Source organism: Cryphonectria parasitica, assembly GCF_011745365.1.
Source record: "Cryphonectria parasitica EP155 unplaced genomic scaffold M406scaffold_6, whole genome shotgun sequence".
Taxonomy (NCBI): domain Eukaryota; kingdom Fungi; phylum Ascomycota; class Sordariomycetes; order Diaporthales; family Cryphonectriaceae; genus Cryphonectria; species Cryphonectria parasitica.
The window spans coordinates 2,946,409-2,961,777 of NW_024468914.1; the positions used below are offsets into that span (position 1 = coordinate 2,946,409).

General features: G+C 53.0%; 7 protein-coding genes across 7 annotated transcripts; 2 read left to right on the forward strand and 5 right to left on the reverse strand.

The window, feature by feature from the left end:
* Positions 1 to 456: 456 nt before the first annotated feature.
* M406DRAFT_262840 (uncharacterized protein) lies at positions 457 to 1,573 on the reverse strand (the record flags this gene model as incomplete). The annotated part of the gene is made up of 4 exons (XM_040917541.1): positions 457 to 633; positions 693 to 833; positions 890 to 1,357; positions 1,409 to 1,573. The coding sequence occupies 4 exons, from the start codon at positions 1,571 to 1,573 to the stop codon at positions 457 to 459; spliced, it is 951 nt and encodes a 316-aa protein (XP_040774716.1).
* Positions 1,574 to 2,362: 789 nt separating this feature from the next.
* Positions 2,363 to 4,387, reverse strand: M406DRAFT_347243 (pyruvate decarboxylase; the record flags this gene model as incomplete). Its single annotated transcript, XM_040922269.1, has 3 exons — positions 2,363 to 3,344; positions 3,422 to 4,125; positions 4,195 to 4,387. 3 exons carry the CDS (start codon positions 4,385 to 4,387, stop codon positions 2,508 to 2,510), a joined length of 1,734 nt encoding a protein of 577 aa, XP_040774717.1. The 3' UTR covers positions 2,363 to 2,507.
* An 813-nt stretch (positions 4,388 to 5,200) lies between these two features.
* On the reverse strand, positions 5,201 to 6,007 carry M406DRAFT_347244 (augmenter of liver regeneration; the record flags this gene model as incomplete). Its single annotated transcript, XM_040922270.1, has 2 exons — positions 5,201 to 5,827; positions 5,889 to 6,007. The coding sequence occupies 2 exons, from the start codon at positions 6,005 to 6,007 to the stop codon at positions 5,362 to 5,364; spliced, it is 585 nt and encodes a 194-aa protein (XP_040774718.1). The 3' UTR covers positions 5,201 to 5,361.
* A 464-nt stretch (positions 6,008 to 6,471) lies between these two features.
* M406DRAFT_293408 (tetrapyrrole biosynthesis, uroporphyrinogen III synthase) lies at positions 6,472 to 7,463 on the forward strand (the record flags this gene model as incomplete). Its single annotated transcript, XM_040919082.1, has 2 exons — positions 6,472 to 6,772; positions 6,831 to 7,463. The coding sequence occupies 2 exons, from the start codon at positions 6,472 to 6,474 to the stop codon at positions 7,457 to 7,459; spliced, it is 930 nt and encodes a 309-aa protein (XP_040774719.1). The 3' UTR covers positions 7,460 to 7,463.
* Positions 7,464 to 8,610: 1,147 nt separating this feature from the next.
* On the forward strand, positions 8,611 to 9,895 carry M406DRAFT_260867 (TLD-domain-containing protein; the record flags this gene model as incomplete). The annotated part of the gene is made up of 3 exons (XM_040917396.1): positions 8,611 to 9,156; positions 9,257 to 9,440; positions 9,594 to 9,895. The coding sequence occupies 3 exons, from the start codon at positions 8,611 to 8,613 to the stop codon at positions 9,893 to 9,895; spliced, it is 1,032 nt and encodes a 343-aa protein (XP_040774720.1).
* Positions 9,896 to 10,097: 202 nt separating this feature from the next.
* Positions 10,098 to 10,283, reverse strand: M406DRAFT_65105 (uncharacterized protein; the record flags this gene model as incomplete). Its single annotated transcript, XM_040924916.1, has 1 exon — positions 10,098 to 10,283. The coding sequence occupies one exon, from the start codon at positions 10,281 to 10,283 to the stop codon at positions 10,098 to 10,100; it is 186 nt and encodes a 61-aa protein (XP_040774721.1).
* Positions 10,284 to 11,011: 728 nt separating this feature from the next.
* On the reverse strand, positions 11,012 to 12,300 carry M406DRAFT_51448 (uncharacterized protein; the record flags this gene model as incomplete). The annotated part of the gene is made up of 4 exons (XM_040924440.1): positions 11,012 to 11,388; positions 11,452 to 11,833; positions 11,917 to 12,112; positions 12,188 to 12,300. 4 exons carry the CDS (start codon positions 12,298 to 12,300, stop codon positions 11,012 to 11,014), a joined length of 1,068 nt encoding a protein of 355 aa, XP_040774722.1.
* Between the last annotated feature and the right edge of the window lie 3,069 nt (positions 12,301 to 15,369).

A 15,369-nucleotide genomic window follows, 5' to 3' on the forward strand; every position in this document is an offset into this window, starting at 1 on the left:
ACATCTCAGTTGCCTGTCTTTCGGGGAAAATTTTCTTCTCATGCGTCTTTCTGTGTCGCACGCGTATTCGTCATGGCTGGAAAGGAAGCACCAAAAGCTTCCATTGGCTGTGATTTGGTCATCTCGACGCCAAAGCGTGCGGGAAGTCCCCTAAAAGTGGCCGTCCTCGGTGTCTCTCGTCAATTTTGTCGCGAAATGGCCTAGTGTGACGCCTTTAAAACCGCTCCCAGAAAGAATGCCAGGCCTCTGTCAAAGTGCTACTTGATTCCAAATCTTCACTTGAGCATACGCTTGCTTGCATACTCAGGCAGGAACTGCTGAGGGCCGACATGGTGAACAGCAATGGAAAACCAATGTGCGTCAGTCGTCAGTCGTCCGTGCACCGAAGGATTTGACTGCTGCAAATTCTCTCTTCCCCCTCTTTTTTGTCGACGGGTATGGCAACCCTTGCGCTATTCATGGCTCGGCGACCACTTTCTCTTCAGTCTTGGTTGCAGATTTGCTGCCGTTTCTCCCAGCATCGCCGTTCGTGTCCTTGATGCCAGAGTCGTTGGCCTGTTTATAGAGTTCCGTCAAGTTGTATCTCTTCAGCACATCCCAGTCGCCGGGGACGACACTGATCCCGCAGACCGTCTACGTTGTCATTTGTCAACAAAAAGCGCTTAGTTTGGCAGTCGGTTCAAGACACTCACCTGATAGATATCCAATAATATGACCTTGTGTGGAGCTCCGAGGTTGACCTTGTGTTGTGGATCAACCATGTTGGCAATCTGTTTGATGACATCGTCCCTCTTCAGAGTGTTGTGGTTGCGGATTGAAGGACGGATGGCGAACTAGGAGAGGTTACCGTCAGAAGATGTGGAAGGATAGTTGCGAATCTGGTTCCTACCGTAGCTGGCTGCGTCTCTCCATCTGCGTTCTCGACCTCCCCTGTTTGGCCGTCCTTCTCAGCAGCACCGGGGCCCGTGCTTGTTTCTTTCGGCTTGAGCTTGAAGTGGCTAGCAAGAGCCTTTCTAGCGCCCTCCTCGAGCCCACTCTCGGTAGCCTTTGTGATGATGGTCACAGGTGTCAGCCGGTTCAAATATCGGGCTCGAGCGCTCCCGTGGCCGACAGTGAGGGCATCCTGGCATATGCGCCGCGAGAATTCAACTGGTTCGATTGGTGCCTTGCATCGCATGAACAGTAGACACTCCTGGTTGATACGAACTTCAGTGAAGACTCGATCTGAAGCACTTTTGCTCTTGTCTTTCAAGGAGCCGACCTCTTTCTGAATGATGGATTCAATGTCTCCCTCGTCCTCGTCATCGCCATCGACAGGCCCTTGCTCGGTCTTGATTCCATACATCTTCTCCGCGTACTGTGAAAGGTCAATCCTTGCTCTGCCTTTTGCATGGTGACTTAGACGAACCTCATCAAAAAGGACCTCCATCTCTCTAGCAGCCTTGCCCTTCATGTGCAGGGGGCAGGTCACCCAGATGCCCATCTCGCCAGGCTCAATGGTGTGGGCCTTTGGTCTTTCCGACCCATCACTCTTCGGAACCTTCCATTTGCCACTGTTTCCCTTCTGTAGCATTGATTAGCTTTGGTTGTTTCACTGATTGGGTGGCATATGCCTGGGGGGACGGTGCGTTAATCAATGATCCCGCTCCACCACCTTTCCTTTGGGCCGTCCTACCTTCTTCTTTCTGAATGAGCCATCGCCCTCTGTGCCATGAGCGGCTTTGCGTTTGCCCAAGTCAGCCATTGTTATTTTTTTGTGCTGAACCCTGATGTTCTGGTGGCGTTGTGAAAGCTCCGTGTGAGAGGAAGGAAGGTGCAAGAGTGAAGGTCATGCATGCGCCTTACAGTAGTTTTTGACCGTCAATCCCTGTAATCCACGATAGGCCGTCACGTGGGACCCCCGGTCTCAACACCCATTCACGAGGGAAGGAAAGCGCCGAAACCATCGTAAATGAAAGTCGAAGAAGAAGGAAGGGGCTCAAAAAAAAAAAAAAAAGGGAGGGAGGGGGGACAAAAGAAGAATATAGTAAGCAGAGCTTTGGCTCCAATGGAGGTGTTTTCTCTCTCTTTGTTGCTTTTCCCTTCTCTCCTTCTCTCTCTTCCTTGTTTTTGGAAATTTTCAGGCCACATGACATACTTGAGCACTTAGATACGTAATTGTCTTTAAATTCCTCAAAAGAGGAGATGTGCTTAATGTGATGGTAGTCTGCACGGGAATTATTATGCCCTTTGTGAATTCCTCAATTTCACGTTGCAAATCTTCTCAGGCATTTCTTAGGCATAAATGATGTCTGCTGACTTCAACACTACAACGAGAATACTGAACGAGACCAGTGCACGCCCGGATATTTATCCATATACACATCTTGGAGCCGTTCTTAATGCATATGGTGTAACTTTTCTTGGCGAAAATGAATGGACGCAGAAGACGAGCACATTCGTTTTCCGACGAAGCAAACACATCCGGGCAAAGTGGAGGTGACACACCATCGCACATGCTTTCCTCCTCACTCGGCTGCCTTCGAATTATTCTTCACAGCCGCTTCAGTAATCAGTCTCAAAGGCCCGGGCGCGTCCATCTTCGGCATATATAGCTCGACAAACTGCAAGCCGGCCGCCTCTTGGAAGCTCTTGTCACCCAGCAACGCCTCTAATTCCGCCTTCGTCCTCGCCACAAAGGTCCTCGTCTCTCCCTCGTGTGCACCAAACGCGGCCGGCAGGTCCTTGAACCTCCATGTCGCAATATCGTTGTACGCCTCATCCGCACCGTGGATAAACCTCTCGATTGTGTATCCCTCATTGCAGATCACAAACAGGGTGACCCGGAGCTGATGGCGGATGATGGTACTCACCTCCTGCGCCGTGAGCTGGAACGACCCGTCCCCCACAAAAAGAATTGTTCTCCTCTCGTCACCCGTGTCCCTCGTCGCAAGCGCCGCACCCTGGCACGCGCCTACCGACCACCCTATTGAGCCCCAGAGGTTCTGGTTTAGTGCGGTCACGCCCTGGGGAAATTTAGTTTCCCAGATCCCAAAATTTGCGGTGCCTGTCTCGGTGACGACGATGTCATTCTCTCGGAGATAGCCGCTGATACGAGGCCAGAGCCAGGACTGGGTGATGGTCTGGGAGCCGTCGTTGTCGTTGGCAGATGGACCGTTGTCCACAGGAGATAGAGGACGGATGGAGAGTTGCGACGTTACGATGCGATCGGTGATCTTTCGCAAGACGCCGCGCATGGCGACGCCGGGATATTCGGAATAGCGGACGGTGCAGTGTGTGCTGTGCAGATCGATCGTGTTGAGCTGAGAGAGGCGGTAGCTGAAACCTGCTGTGTTGAAGTCGCTCTGCAATTTTTTTTTTGTTTTAGTTATTGCGCTGGAAAAGCAAGTGAGGTTCCAAACCTAATGATCGTTAATCTTACCTTAAGAGCGCCGATGGACAGCACAAGGTCTGCACCCTCCACGGCCTTTGCCACACTGGGGTGCGAAGCATTACCCGCATATACACCTCCATAGTTGGGAGCCTGCTCATTCACGGCGCCCTTGCCCATGGGCGCAACAAAAGTCGGGAGATTGGTCTTCTTAAGCAGGCTGTTAACCTCATCCAAGCAACGGTGACGGATGGCGCAGGCGTCGACCAGCAAGACCGGGTTCTTGGCTGCATAGAGATACTTGAGGATCACGTCCACTACATAGTCCTCCTTCTCCGGGTCATTCGCTGACTCTGACATATCAAGAGGTGTCTTCAGCCTCGCCCCTTCGATCTTCTCGGAGGCCATGTCTGAAGGCAGCATGATGTACACGGGTCTGCTGCGGATCCAGCATTCACGGATGGCGTGGTCGATCTCGTCCGCAATCTCGTTGGGCCTGTTAAGCTTTGCGACATAGCATGATATCTGAGCCGACATGTTCTTGAAGACGTTAAAGTCTCCGTTGCCCAGGGTATGGTGGAGCAAGAGGCCATTTCTTTCGGATGTAGTGGACGGACACCCCACGATATGAATCAAGGGCACTTGCTCAGCGTACGCTCCGGCGATGCCGTTGAGAGCGCTGAGTTCTCCAACGCCAAACGTAGTGACCAGGGCAGAGATACCCTTCACGCGGGCGTAGCCGTCCGCGGCATATGCTTGAAATTTGTCAGTAATGACAGGCTGTGAGAGAACAAAAGGTATCTATCTGATGAACCCGTACTGACCAGCATTGAGCTCATTCACGTTGCCAACCCACCTGAGACCGGCCTTTCTGACATAGTCGAGGGACACCAAATTGTAGTCTCCAGGCAAGCCGTGGACAGATCTAATGCCAACCTCGTAAAGTCTCCTGAAGAGATACTCGGAAACATCGACGGGCTGCTCGAGCTTCTCAAGCCTGTAGTCGGTAGAGCCCATCGTGGCTATGAGAATGAGTTCTCGTGTTGAAGTAACAGACACACAGCGAAACGAGCAGCTGTAGTACGCAACAACGACAATGATAAGGACCACAGACAGTACCTAGAGCGCAAACTACAGGTACCAACCCAGTTGACCGTTAACGTTTAGCGTGGAGTTCGAATATGGGCCGTTTCCTGTAACTTTAAATGACTCCATCCACGCAAACAGGACAAAGGATAAGGTCTCACTTGAGCACCCTTATATACCGAATCCGTGAGTGACCTCACTGAGGAAGAAAACTGGGCCATGGCGAGATATCGGTTAGAAGCGGCGACTAGGTGAGGCCGTTTTGGCGGTAGTATTCCAGATATTGGACCCAACACCGGTGATAGCATGCATGTCAGACCACATGAAGCAGGCAAGCTTCGGAGGGAGAAGACCAAACACTTGGACGACTCTCCTCCAGCGGGGTAATCATCCCTCGCCGCGTCAGGTTTTGACACAGCTGATAATGCCGAGCGCGATCAGATAGTCGCGAGGTCGGCCGATGTGGAAAATAGGAGAGAGAGTTTGCAATCAATGATCTAAGTCACGAGCCTGGTGGGTTCAGACTCCCGCATGCTGGGGAAGAAAAGAAGGGGGAAAAAGAAAAGGAAAGAAAAAGAGACCCAGTTTTTTTCGGCAACACATCCGGGTTTCAACAGCCTTGTCTATCAAGCCCATCTCTGTGGACGATCAATCAAGGCGGCTAACTGCAGCCAGTCTCTTCATCACCCAAGTTGGTCGGGATTGCCAGCCGCTGGAGTTCTTTTGCTTCAATGAGTGGGGTTAATTCTTCCACATAGGCTGTAGATATCTCTAAATGAGCAATGATGCTTTTCTCCATGTACCGTATCCTTCTTACAAACGCCTTGAAAATGCTGTCGATCGTCGACTTGTCACTGGAGATTGCTCATGCGTCGTTTCCGAGTTGCCTGAGATGTTGTGCGGCTTCAGTCACACCTCCTATCTTTCCAACCCGTCCTCCACCTTTCCTCCCACCTGGAACAGTCAAATACGGGCTTGCCGAGTTTCTTGTTCACGTCGTTGTGGGCATCGCAAAGCCACTTTCCAAATTCGCCCCTGCTGCCGGCCCTCACCGGGTCTTTTCGGATGTACTTCTGGAAGTCCTCGGCGCACACCCAGCACGGGTAGAGCCTGGAAAAGAGCTTGACAAAGCCTACGACGTCGTCCTGCTGCGCGGGGCTCGGAGAGGTAGGGTACGTGGCTGCTATGGAATGGAGAAGTGTCCACGAGTGCCGTCCGAGAGTCTCGACATCGGCTGGGCAGTCGTCTGTCTCGGTAACGGGGGGCATTGTCGAGGCCGTTGTCGCGGCGGCGGTCGTCTGGGGTGCCTTCATCGTTTTAGCTTGCGCTGCCCATGCCGAGAATGCGCTCTTGGACGTGCAAGACCGGCAGCTATGACAATGGTCAGCAAAAGCACGCATTAAATACATGCTTGTGGTCAAGAAGAGCGCACGGCTTTCCATCAGGGCCCAGGACCATGCCAGGAGGCAGAGGCTTGGACTGCTCGCCGCCATTCAGTCCAACTGTCGCCAAAGTGGTGTCACTCTGGGTTCCTCTCGAATCCTCAGCCATGATCGTATCGTCGTCCTGTGAGTACTTTTGTTCTTGCAGAGTCCAGGCGTGTCACCAGCTCGTCAGAGTATGGTTCATTCTCAAGGATTTGTCAGTCGGATGGGGCTCACGGTTCGGAAACGCGCTTCTAGAAATTCTAGCGCGATGCAAGTAAAGTTTCGCGGGCCCTGCTCGGTGACATCAGCGGCACCTGCCTAGCACAGTTGGAGCTGCATGGGCCCCTGTGTGTAGCCACTGCAGCGTTAGGTGGGAGGGTGGGTAGGTGGGGTGAGCTCGCCGGATGTCCCTGCTCATCAGTCAAAATTAACTTTGTGATGGTTAATTGCGAGGCTTCTCGCAAACTCTCTCAACTTCAAACCGGTCTATCCCTCCCTCTCTCTCTTTTCTCTCTTTCTTCTTTCTCTTCTCTTAACCCCTTTCTTTTTTCTTCATCTATTGATGCATTTTTCTATCGAGGAGACAAGATGGCCTCTCCACTTGAAGACAAGACCAATGACGGCATACCAATACTGCTGCTCAAGACCAAATCGACACCTGGAGATGGGTACGAAGAGATCTTCGCTCAGACACAACAAGGGCCCCACTTTGAGCCTGCTTTCGTTCCCGTTCTGGAGCACAGGTTCGAACAGGATGGCATGGGAGAGATAGAAACAATGCTTAAATCGAAAATGATAGGCAGACATTTTGGGGCCGCGTATGGTGGCCTGGTATTCACCTCCCAGAGAGCGGTCGAGGCCTTTACCAAGATCGTGCAAGATGGACGGGGTGAGAAGTTCCTCATTTACTTCCCCTCCTCATGATGTTCACTGATGATGAATACAAGGTGGCGACCGGCAATGGCCACACCTGTGCGAAGTGCCAGTGTACAGTGTTGGCCCGGCCACAACCAGGGCCCTCAAGGCCGTGCCATCGGACCCAGCACTGCAGGTGTTTGGAGAGCACACCGGAAATGGTGACAATCTGGCCAGATTCATCCTGGACCACTACGATGATTGGTATTCAGACCGCCCCGAGGAGAACCCGGCCTTACTGTTCCTTGTGGGGGAGCAAAGGAGAGACATCATCCCAAAAACGCTCATGAACCCTGAACTGCCTGAGGAGAAAAGAATCAGAGTAGACGAGGTTGTCGTGTACGGCACAGGGGTCATGGAATCGTTTGCAGATGACTTCAAGAAGCGTCTGCTGGAGACAAGGGAGAGGTCCATGGTCTGGATTGTGGTCTTCTCTCCAACAGGCTGTGATGCTATGCTTCAAGTCCTCGGCCTACTCGACGAGACAACAGGCAAGGCAAAGCCAAAAGAGCCAGGTCGAACAAGGTTTATCGCTACTATTGGTCCTACAACTCGGGATTATCTAAAGAGGACTTTCGATTTCGAGCCGGACGTGTGTTCTAAGAAGCCGAGCCCCGAGGGTGTCCTAGAAGGGATCAAGCAATTTATGTCACAATTGTGACCCTCGAAAAATCGGTTCCCAAAAAGTTGTTGAGTTTTGAGGAAGGAGGCCTTACCTTCAGCCGTGAGGTTCTTCTTGTGTAATGGGCTGTCCATTTATCGGGGGCCTTGTCTGACCAGCGCCTCAGATATCTAGGTCTTGAGCGACTTCACATGAACAAAGCTCTAGTGAGAACCTGACTGACTGGTGGACGGTGTCACCTTGTGTCGATTCGGTCCTGGAGGCAAGTCATAAGGCAGTGTCTCTCCGTTGATCGAGATACAGAAGCATCGCCTAAGCATGCTGTCACCGTACCTCCCTTGCGAAGAGCAATAGCGCGTGCACTGGTCACAGCCACGGCAGAGAAGGGGTTGACGAGAGCGGTCTCACACGTTGCTTAGTGTGTGCTGGACCGGCAGAAAACAATGCCCTGACTGACTTTGAGTCTGCGGAGCTCCTGACGAGGTGGAGAGGGGAGACGTCGTTGGACCAACACCCAACGCTGTTGTTGGTGATGTCTGCTTCCAGGTCGCATCAATGTACACTTGCTTGACCTCGATGCCTATTCTTTTGAGAGTTGAAATACCCTCGAACAGAAAGGGAATTGAAAGCTGAAATGGTGGTGGAACGTACCTAGTACGTAGGGGGCCTATACTGCAGTGGGTGTAGCGAAGAAGATATGGCAGACGGCCCGGGGCGGCCCACGAGAGTACCCACCCTTGTTCCAGTGGGACGTCATAGGTCCCAGGCTCATGCCAGGCTAGGATCAGGCCTGTGACAGAAGCATTGCTAGGGGGTTTGGCCGGCTTACTTTGGTCCTGTCAGCTTCTCCAGATTTAGAACTGAACTGTGACGGTCAATAAGAACCTGAGAGAACACCGACCATGTTTAGCAAACTACAGTCAGCACCTGCCCTTTTCATGTCTCTCTTTTACGTCGAGTAGCCTCTTTGTGACATGAGATTGTTTGCTATTGCTGCTCCTGGCTAGCGAGGATTTGTATTGTCCCATTGTCCTGCAATTTCGCCTTCGGGTCCACACAGCCCACCTTTACTTCCTGCTGGGAATATCTTGAGTATACTGTGCACCCAACCCCTCTCTCTCCTACTGCCTCGACTACAACCCCTCTGTCTCTTTCTCTTTACAACACATCATCAGGAACAAGAGCCAATCATGGCGTACCACGACCATGACAGACCCACCAGACACGGGCACCGCTCCGACGAGTACTCGCCCTCGCCCTCCGCCTCTGGCAACGCCACTCCTACCACGGCGCCAGCCGCCTCTTCTTACCTCCACGGGCTCGCAGCAGGCTTCGGCGGACTCGTACGACGCTTCAGCGACATGACAGCAGGCGAGCAACCCCCGTCGTTGACCCACGGCGCCTCCTGGCCGCGCCTCCAGGGCAACGGTGTCAGCGGCGTCTACACACCACCAATGCACCGGTCCGCCTCGCCGCTGCGGCCACCGCCTCTCGAGCCGCTCGAGCTCAAAGGCTTCAGGGATGACACCACGCATTCGGCAAGACTGCTGACGCCCGTGGTAGCGGAAGAGATCCGAATTATGATCCCGGAGCGCCAGCGCATTGAAGATGAGTGGAACCTTGTGTACAGCCTGGATCAGGACGGCGCAAGTCTGGGGACGCTGTACAAGAAGTGCAGTGCCTACGAAGGCCAGAGAGCCAGCTTTGTACTGGTAGTGAAGGACAACGACGGAGGCGTGAGTAATTTGCTTTCTTTGCCCCGCTTCGTCCTTTTTGTCCCAAATTGCGCAGTGATTAGACCAGAGGCTGATCTTCTATCTGAATTAATCCACATAGCTGTTTGGTGCCTACCTTTCTGATCCGCCGCGGCCACAGGCCCATTACTTTGGTAATGGTGAATGTTTCCTCTGGCGCGCCTCCCTCCTCGCCTCCCTACCTCCACCGCCGTCAGAGGACACGACAAACATTGCAGCAGCCAGAGTGACCACCATCGCCAGCCCAACCCGATCTTCCTTCCCGCGTTCACCACCTCAGCCAGCGCCTGCACCGTCGGGAGACCTCATCGACCTCTCCGACGACCCTCCCGCACAACCTCCGGCTCCCTACAATCCACCCACCTCCGTTGCGCCACCGTCCACTCACAATTCGGCCCTCGCCCCTCCACAGCCAATAGCAGCGCATGTCTCTGCCCCTCCAAGGACGGCCAGCCCAGCACTATCAATAGGCCCATCCATCAGGTTCAAGGCGTTCCCATACAGCGGCGAGAACGAGTTCTACATCTACTGTGAGCAGCACTGGCTGTCGGTCGGCGGTGGTGATGGGCACTATGGCTTGTGGCTGAACGACTCGCTCGAGAAGGGCGTGAGCTCGCGGTGCCTGACTTTTGGGAACGAGCCGCTGAGCGACGAGGGCGAGAAGTTTGACGTGCTGGGGGTGGAGATGTGGTTAATTGGCCGCGGAGGTGGAGTGCGGTGAAGGACTGGATCGAGATCTGCTCTTGTGCCCTTTCTGGAAAGGCTTTTATATGAATTGCACCTCAACCATCCAAGCTTTGAGGTGATCAAAGGCTAGCCGCCGTCATCCTCTTCCGAAGTTTGAATGACCAGTGTAAGATGGACCGCCCGTCCGGACATCATCAGCATGCCCGCGTGTTCGTGCTCTCCCCTACTGTGGAGATCTATCGTTGTTTGAAAGAGATACACACCAAAGAAATCCTAGCATAAGCATGGGAGAGGACGACAGCGGCGAGCACCGCAGGAAGGCTGGGGAGATGAGACGCCCCGGACCATTTTCTCCCCTCAGGGTTGAGAGAAGGAAAAATGACAAGACGGATTCCCCCAAAGGCGTGCCTGACTGCACGCATGTGGAATTTATAGAGAAGGAAGGGGGGGGGGGGAGTTGACTAGCTCGGCGCGCAAGATAGCAATAGCAGTAGCAGCAGTAGCAGCAGCAACCTAAGATACCCCAAGTGTCACCGACTTCATATGTATGCCCGATATCAGCGCCAGGTAACGTCTCCTCCATCAGAGTTCCATACATTGCGAACGGTGCACGAGAGACGGAAAGCGAGTTCCATTCATCCATAAATGAAGTTGGTGAGGGCGAGGAAAGGCGGCTTCTTCATATACGTTTCAATGGCTTTATAATCTCAGCATGTCAACTCCAAAGCATATAACAAAATAGAGAGTACTGGAGACAAGAATGAAGAATGAAAAGAAGAAAAAATTTCCAGTATGGTTATCCACCCAAAGCTAATGCTCTTCTCAACATGATCCTTAATCTGGTTCTCGTCTCTCTTCCTGTCAAAACACACAAAGGAAGAAGAATATCGTCGTAATCTGCCTTACTTTCCTGCCCGAAATGCAACCCATACAGTTTCCAAGCTTTCGTGTGTGTCCGCCCATTCGTTACCATAGTATAGAGTCAAGGTTTCTTTGTCCATCATCCATACATACCATCTGCGCATACCTCACCACGCCGTTTTAGGTACCTGAACGACGCGACGCAACCCAACCCAACGCAACACAACACACAACATAGACTCTCCCTGGACGCCGTTCGCCAGCCGAAAATGCTCTAGTCGCAAAGTATTTACCGCATGATCTCCTGATAGATCAGCTGCTTCAGCTGCTCCTTGCTCAGGTTATCCTTGTGCTTGTCGAAGTCGAAGAACTCCTCGGGAATTGGGGGAGCGGTGGGCTCATCATCGGGGTCGTGGTAGGGCTCGAGGTATGGGTGCTTCAGAGCCTCCTCGACCGTGATACGCTTCACGGGATTGAACGCCAGCAGCTTCTCGAGGAGGTCCAGAGCCAGCTCGGAGGTCTTGGGGAACAGGGTCTTGAAGGGCACCTTCTTCTTGAAGGGCAGCGACCGAATGTACTCGCGAGCTCGGCGAGACTTGATGCCGTAGTAGTCCTCCATGGTGGGGGTGCCGAGGACATCCAAGATGAGAGTGAGCTGGTGGTGATCTATACTGCCGTGTTAGCGCCATGGGTCTAAACGAAGAGCCTAACGTTAAGGGCGACACCTACAGTCCTTGCCCGGGAACAGGGGCTTGCCGCTGAGCATCTCGGCCAGGATACAACCCACAGACCACACGTCGATAGCCTTGGTGTACTCCTTGAACGTCAACATGATTTCTGGGGCTCTGTACCAGCGTGTCGCAACGTATTCGGTCATGAAGCCCGAGTTGTCCTCCTGAGAAGCAGCGGAACGAGCCAGACCAAAGTCGCACACTTTCAGATCACAGTTGGCGTTGAGGAGTAGGTTGGAAGGCTTCAGATCTCGATGGAGGACGTTTGCGGAATGCATGGCCTTGAGTGCCCGCAGGGTCTGGTAGATGAAGTACTGGCAGTGGTCGTCGGAAAGGTCTTGGGTGCGGATGACACGGTGCATGTCGGTCTCCATCAGTTCCTGAACGGTAAGTAGAGTCAAATTAGTGCAAGCCCTGCATGGGGACGGCGGAGGAAGAAGGATTTGTAGGACAGCGGACATACCTGGATCAGATAGACCTCGTTGAAGGTCTCATAGCTCCTGGGCTTCTGAATATCGAGAATGCTAATGATATTCTCGTGGTTGAAGTAACGCAGGAGCTTCATCTCACGCAGGGTCCGCAGGCAGAACATGGAATGGTCAAAGGGGGTGATCTTCTTGATGGCCACCTTCTGGCCAGAGGGTTTGTGTATCGCAGAGCTGTGCGAAGTAGCAGGGTCAGCTGAGGGTAGATCCTCGAGTGGTAGCGGCGCGATCTCCTCGACTCAGACTTACCAGACAACACCATAGGCACCTTCACCCACAACGTCCTGAATATCATACTGCTCGCTGACGTTGAAGGATATCTTGCGGGACCCCGCAGGGTTGGGAGCTTGGGATCGTGACATGCTGACTGGTGCCGCTGCGTTTGTAAATGTGCACAGGTGATCGATTTGATGGGTTGAATGAATACTGGTCCCAACAGAACTATGAAACTCTTTGGTCTCGGCCCTGTGGTAGGAAACTGAGGAGAGGCGAAAAGGGAGGTCGCCAGATGAGGGATCGAACTAAGAGGTCACCCGGGACCGGATGATGAGCGGTCGGGGAGGGGCAGAGAGAGAACACGGGCGATGCGGGCGGCTATGCGAAGGGAAACGTTACGCTGTACAGGATGACGCGATTCCTATTTATTGTGGGAGATTTCAGTCAGTTGAGAGGCATACAACGAGGAGAAGAACCGTCTCGAGAGGGTTCTTCTTTGAGGAGGTGGCAGAGGTGGTGGTTAGGTGATAAGAGCTATGCCTAAGGAACTCGGGCGGCTGCTCGACGGAGGAAGGACGGATGGAGAGGTAGAGGGCGATACGGCAGATGGGTGCGTAAAAGGGTACTTACAGACAGGAAGATGCTTGCTTCGAGCGAGCAGTCGACAAGGAATCAAGCTGAGGAGAAGATGGCGGGACCTTGAGGTGGGAAGGTTCTTGTTTTGGGGGGCACGAGAGGGGGAGGAGGAGGAGGAGGGTGGGGTGCGATCGATGGCTGGGCCACGAGCAGAAGGCGGGGTGGGGGCACAGTGCTTGTCTGGTGGCAGGAGAGAGGAGAAGCGAGTAAGTGGGTGGTACTCTGATCTCTCTATCCGTCAAGGTCTGTGTGTATGGGGACAAGATCCGAGTGTTAGTATCGAGAATATCCACAAAACCTCTCGGGTTGGGACAGAGAGAGATGATGGTGACTGGGTTTCGAAGGGGGAAAGGGGGCCACGAGGTGTCTTTGTAATAGGAAAATAGAATCCAGAGTCATTCATCCATGTGGAAAGAGAAGACAGTGGACAGACGCCCAGAAATCATCACTCATGGACGCCAGAGCGCTGAAACAGTAGTTGACAGGGGCCAGCTGAATTGAACCGCTTGGGCCCTCGCAGGGTTCTTCAAAAAAGAGCTGCCAAAGGTCTGGGTTGTGTGTTTTGGTGGGTGGGGTCATGATTTGTGGTGGATTGTAAAGTAGTCAAGGTAAATAAATACGTACCGTTCCGAGGTGCTGAGCATGGATCGTAGAAGGGCTATCCGCAGTGTGTTTCTAAGGACCTATCGTACCTGGTAAGAATCTTGAGAAAGGGGACTGAATTTAGTGAATAGGATGGTGCAGGCAGGCAGGCAGGCAGCAAAGATGGATGGATGGAGAGTGCAAGGGGCTGAGAAGTGTGTGTGCTGTTCATGTGGTGTGGTGTGTGTGTTTAGTGTGTAGGTAGTGAGAGGTCGGTTGGTCAGATGAGCTTGCAGTGGGTGCTGTAGTGTGGTGTGGTGAGAACCGTGGTAACCCCTGGGACGAACCGGGTCCTTGTATCAGGGCTGCGGGCCTGGGGGACCCTGCTTCTCTTCCCTCTCTCATCTGATACCCGTAAAGTGGTATCCGTGTTCTATGGGGTCTACCTCAGTGACCCTAGGAGAGTAGGTGTAACTGCAAGAGTGGAGTCCCGACAACAAGACCAGCGACTTTGGTTCGATGGCACGGATGCAAGCTGAATACGGCGGGGAAACGAGATGCAGCCATAGCACACACAAGCACATACGAGGGAGGAACGAATGAATGGTGATGGTGAACGGTGAGTGGGCTGTGAGTGGGGATAGTCGAGGCAAGGGGAGAGAAGAGAGAGAAAGAGAGAGAAATGAAAGACGAACCTTTAGAATTGTGACGGAGGCCAGACAGAAACCTTCTTTCCCTAAAGAGAAGAGAAAGGACGGACACAACACGCAGGTGGTGAGGATGGGCAAGTGGCAGAAAGGCACACAGGTGAAGAGAGAAAGAACGAACGGCAGCGGCAGAAGGCGGCCCCTAATAAGAGACTTGCCTGTCATAAAATAACTACTACCATAGTAAGGAAAGAGGTTCCCATCTGCCGAGGTCAGCATCTTCTTCTTCTTTCTTCGCTTACCGTCTTTCTTTTCTGGCCCCTTTCCCGCCAGGCTGGTTTCAAAAGAGCCCATTCATCATCATCACGTCCACCAAATGTGTGTTGACCTCAGCGGGCCTGGTCCAGTATGTGGTCCTGTCCAACACGGTCCGTCCACATGCTGTAGTAGTAGAGCATCTATTCCTACCCATGTACTTACCTACCCGCTCCTGAAGGCATGTAAAAGTGGATGTGCAGAGCCTCAAGAGGAGGACGTGAGATGAGTGGCCTCGCATCTGGTCTTGAACCAGGCCTACTCTCACTTCATTGTCACCAAAGCCCAGCGCTATTTCAGGGACGCAAAAGGGCCGCCACAAGGCTGACCTTGACCTGACTGAAAGGCCACCACCCTTATTCCTCCACCCCACTTTGGGTTACTTTTCTACAACTTTCTCGGCTGCTTCTCTTTGTCATCACCACCCTTCGACCTGGCTACCCTGGGGATACATGAGAGGAGACAATACTTACACAAACATACACACGTTTCCCCCCTCGGCGCTGTCGCTACCGGATGAGATGAGACCCGACACCCCGGGTGGTCCCCTCGCTTCCACACAATTTCCTGGTTGTGTCGTATAGACTGGGCTGGTTCATGATGATACAGGAGTCTCTCTTACTTATCACCAATCTGCACCGGACGGCATCTCTGCAATGTGCCCTCCTTGCCTCGTCCGGCCAACCAACCAGGCCGTTCTCCCGCTGTTCCTCTACCATACGTCCAAGAGTCACTAGCCGCCTTGTCCTACCAAGATGCGTTCTCTAGGCGCCAGCCTTCTCGGCATGGCTGTCTCAACACAGCATTTAGGTCCTTCACTGGGCGGCCAGTATGTTTCATCCAGGCTTGTCTAGCCATGCCAGGCTGGGCTAGACGCTCCGGATCCAGGCGCCCATGCCCCCTTAGCTACTACTATAAGTATAAGCCTATAAGATAATTATCGCCCAAAAATAAACTCCCGCATGACAAAGCCAGCACTGCAGGTCTCCTCCAACCCCACCAACATATTATGTATATTCAGGCTATGCTTTGCAA